The sequence below is a fragment of the Crocuta crocuta genome, unplaced genomic scaffold (genome assembly GCF_008692635.1).
Source record: "Crocuta crocuta isolate KB4526 unplaced genomic scaffold, BGI_CrCroc_1.0 scaffold2194, whole genome shotgun sequence".
NCBI classification, from domain to species: Eukaryota; Metazoa; Chordata; class Mammalia; order Carnivora; family Hyaenidae; genus Crocuta; species Crocuta crocuta.
The window spans coordinates 77318-81836 of NW_027530402.1; the positions used below are offsets into that span (position 1 = coordinate 77318).

Genomic DNA, 4519 nt, shown 5'->3' on the forward strand with positions numbered 1-4519 from the left:
TCTTAGAGTTGTCAGCTCAGAAATATTCAATATTAGAAAACCAAAAATTTTAAATACCTCACCAAAGACACTGGGTGTCTGGGCCATTTGACCACCCACCCCCAAAGGCAGGGAGGTCTCACCAAAGTCTCCAGGTAGTAATAGAAGAAATGAGTTGCATTTTCTCCCTCCAGCAATGACCACGGCTTGGGTGACAAAAGGGGTAATGCAGGGATACTGGTGTACTTTCACTTTCCAGCATCCAAAGGTACTCAGTAGGCATGCCTCCATTCCATAAGATTGGAAGAAAAAGCATTTGCCATAATAAGGAGAATCTAAAAATGCTAGAATATTTTTAGAAAAAAATCTTAGCAAACTAGCAAACCTATTATTATTCTCTCTCCGCCATTCTCTTTCATTTTCAATCTCTTTTCCCTCTTTCCACTCTCCTCCTATCACACATACATTCACTTATGCTTATATCAAATCTATGGACTAAATATACCAGGATGTCAAGAAATGGAAATCTCACCCTTCAATTTAAAATATGTATGAGCTACCTGACATCACTAACTCTACAAAAGTCTGCTGTAAACAGCAAAAGCATCCTTCACTTTCCCTCTTCAAATTTGTGTCCAAAATCACAAAATCCACATAGCTGATTTCCTGATCAACATTAGAAGACCGGTAAATAATGATATGCTATTCTAGGCAAGATGGTCTCTGTGATACTAAAGGCTGAGTTCCAATTCCCTAGACCAGTGCTCCATTCTTTTTACCTTACCTACCACTAACTGCACTTAATATCATGTTCCCTTTGGTTGCAAGAGCCAAAAATACTCAGATGGATGTGGCTAGCTTTGCACACTGATATAAAAGTTACACTTAAATCAGCACAAAACCTTAGGAGTTCAACAATAAGTCTACCTATAAATGATGGCAGGGCTGCCAAGGAAGAAGGAGAAGAGGACAACTAAGAAGTCTACGAAGTAGTATGTGGTTAGAACTCTCTTGTATTACTTACAGGGAAATCACTGGGTGATCTCAGCTACTCAGCCAGACTGAACTCTCTGAGGGCAGATGCTACACCTCATATTTATTTGGGATCCCCATGGTACCTGCCACACAGCTGAGCACATAGTGGATTCTTTAATAATACTTACTGCTTTATTTGATTTAATGTCATGGTGATAAGGTGTGATGGAGTGCTTGCTGAAAGGGAAGAAGTTTTGACTCCTCTACAATGTCTATGTAAGCCGTATAACCAACTACAGCTAATGAAGGGAGTAGGTTTGTCACAAGGTAGCCCAGCAGAGAAACCTAATGTGCAGTGCTTTGGTCCCAGTCTGGGGAGTAATAACGTAACATATGTTCAGGAAAGAAGTGTTATCCTGAATTGAATTGACCTGTTTACTTGTCTGTCTCCCTGTAAACTCCCCTGAGTCAAGGATCAAGTGTTTTATTTTTGTATCCTGGGCAAGTAGTACAGTGTCTAGCACATTCTAAGTGTACAATAAATGTTATTGGGTTTAATTAATGATCAAATAAAAGAAGGGTTTAATGAAATAATGTAAAGAAAAATGTAATTGACCTAAGATTTAATGCAAAAATTTCCATAGAATCTCATATTTTTCACATTGTAGCACTTATCACTCTGTGCTATAACTCCTTAATAGATGGTGGTTCCTTGGATGGATTAATTAATCAGAAATTATAAAGAGAAGGTAGGAAATATATCAGAATATTACTATCCCAGGAATGGAGAATATCCCATTGAATTAGATAGTAGCATTAATCATTCCATACTGCAAATCACCTATTTGCTTGCTTGTCCCATCTATTAGAACATGCATTCCTTGAGACAAGAGAACATCTTTTTCACTTCTATAACACCAGAGCCTAGAGAAAAAAAAAGTGGACCTTCAACAAATATTAGTTAAATGTATGCATCAATCATTCTTGCTCTTCAGTAAATTTCACTGTACCTAAGTATTCTACCTAGTCCATATTCAGGGGCTTCTGGTATGAAAATAAAAGGAGAAGTGTCATTTTCCCCATGCATTACTTTGTGGCAGATCCAAGTTAAATGGTCTGATTCATCCTCAGCTGTGAGAGAGTCTCTCCTCTATGGATGGGTTTGTCAATTGAACTTTCCAGGACTGCATATTAGAAATACACACTTAACCTCACTGTGTCTAGTACACACTGCCATGGCCCTTGACTAGTCCCAAATATTACATCTGTGTGATTTTGTTAAATAAGGAGAGCATGTGGCTTTGTGAGTTGGGGATAGGATCAGAATTCAGACTTTCAATGGCTTTTCTAAATAACTGAAGTAGTATTTTGTCTCATTATGCCCATAAGAGAATCAAAAAGAACACCAAGATTTTAGGTAAACCATGAAGACATCATCATATGTCTCCTGCCCCCTCTAAGTATCTCATAAGCACCAGTGCTTACATTTCTCTAGTGCCTTGAATTGATTACATAATTAATCACCAAGCCCTCAGATGATTATTTTTTGTCTGTCTCCACAAGCAATAGGAGTCAGCACCTGCACCGACAACCTTGCCACCTTTTACCTTCATTGTTTAATATCCAATATGAATACTCCAACCACACCACTTTGTAGGTGTTATCTATATAAAGCCAACTTAAATTCCTCTTTAGTTACAGTGTCTGTGGGGTCATGCTCACGTGTGCAGGCCATAATAAATGATTCTCCAATTATTGCCTAATGAAGACATCTATGATTCAAGGAACATGTATGTGTCATACCTTTTATATTTCACAATGTCATATTATTCCTTAGACCAATGCTGTATGGTAGATATGTCCATTTTGTAGATGAGGGAAGAGAGACTCAGATGGATCCCATATGAGATTCAAAATCATGATCTACCTGATTCCACTACATAGCACTACTTCTCCCTCTCCATTGCTGAACTCCACAAATAGTCCTCCAAAAAGTATAGACTTCTAGCTCCTAGTAGTATATACTGAAATCCATAATTATAACTGAGCCTATCTACCATGATACTGGATTTTCAATAAATCCTTATTTATAGACTTATAGATTGAAAATATTGGTGGTTTGTTACTTGCAGAATATCAGTTTCTCATTAAAAGCACTGCTGTTTGGTCCAATTAATTCTGATGAGAATTATTCTTCAGAAAACTAGTAAAAACAATTGATTCAAGAAGTTCTAAAACCCTTTGCCCTATGAAATTGATACAAATATTATAAGGCCATTTTATATGTATCATAGCCTAAGTATATCAGGCTGAATTATTTCCCAGGCAGGAAGGTGTCACTGAAACAGCACTTGCCAGAGAGTCATAGAGCCCTGATACCTAGTCTCTTGTCTCTCTCTCCCTTTCCCTCCCTCTCTCTCCTGCTCTGTGACTCCTTACCATCTCCCTTCCCATCTCTGGGCTTCTGTTTCACTGTCTACTGATGGGAAATCTTTCAAGATAACTATCTACAAGGATCAAAGGAGACAGTGGTCATATAGATGCTTCAAAATATGTGGAAGCGTTCTTCAAATATACAGTATTCCTTTCATTAGTGGCCTGGAAGAGGACATATGCCTCCTAGTGCATCAGATTTCCAACCAAAGAGAGACTTAAGCAATTCATAGAAAAATGAAATCAACTTAAGAACTTTTAGCCCTCCACCTAGCCAACCACCAGATGATAACCATCATCCATGTCATCACCCTACTACCCTGAAATATTTCAATAGCCAGCAAACATCGGGCCACATAATGTTTTTAAAAATGTTTCCATTTGAAAACATTCACACCTGGTAAAGGGAAACAGAGCTATTTCTAATCATAATTTCATAAATTTCAGAAATAAATTTTCATTATTAGTGACCATTCCCCTACCTCATTTGTCGAACGTCACTGTAAGAACTACCTTACAGTTACACTGTAAGTACCTTAAAAGGGCTACTCCTTTTAAGCAGCCCATCCATATTCTTGGCAAAGCACGTATATGGCCAAAGCAAAAGCAAAAGGGGGCTTCAGGAGGCCGAATCACCTCACGCTGGAAACTTGTCCCGTAGCATTCTAAGGTTCACCTATCTTTAACACTACTTGTTGATTCTTTCTCAGCCACTTTAATGTTACTGCCACTGGCTGGCAAACATACCTTATATGCAACAGGTGGAGCAAATTCATATTATGCCAGAATACCATATAGAGATTTCAAATGCTCAGACCTCTGGAGCTCCCACTCCCAACATCCACCCATACAAAGGGCTAGCTACCCTTTGAGACAAGAGAGCCTGGTAGCAAATCCTGACCACAGAAATGGGCTTAGGCAGAGAAGTTCTCTCCAACCCTGCTAGGGAATTCTCCAGCATAGAGGCCTATTCTGTCAGCAAGCAGCAAGGAAAGAGATCTGGGAGGACCTCACGGAGCTGTTTAGCTGCACTCACCTCAGGCAGAGGCACACCATTGATGATCAAGTCTGGCTGCTGAGGGCCTTGGCTGTTGAAAGAGTGATGATAGATGTGGTTGGCGCTGGTATTGCG

The 4519-nt window shown here is 39.1% G+C and overlaps 1 protein-coding gene across 1 annotated transcript in view; it reads right to left on the minus strand.

Moving 5' to 3' along the window:
* PCDH19 (protocadherin 19) overlaps positions 1-4519 on the minus strand; it is a gene marked incomplete at its 3' end in the record, with an annotated part of 80191 nt that overhangs the window by 69637 nt on the left and 6035 nt on the right. Inside the window, exon 4 of the mRNA XM_077766571.1 lies at positions 4424-4519. This exon is cut by the window's right edge and continues 37 nt beyond it. Coding sequence (XP_077622697.1) covers positions 4424-4519 — 96 coding nt within the window. The remainder of the gene's footprint in view (positions 1-4423) is intronic.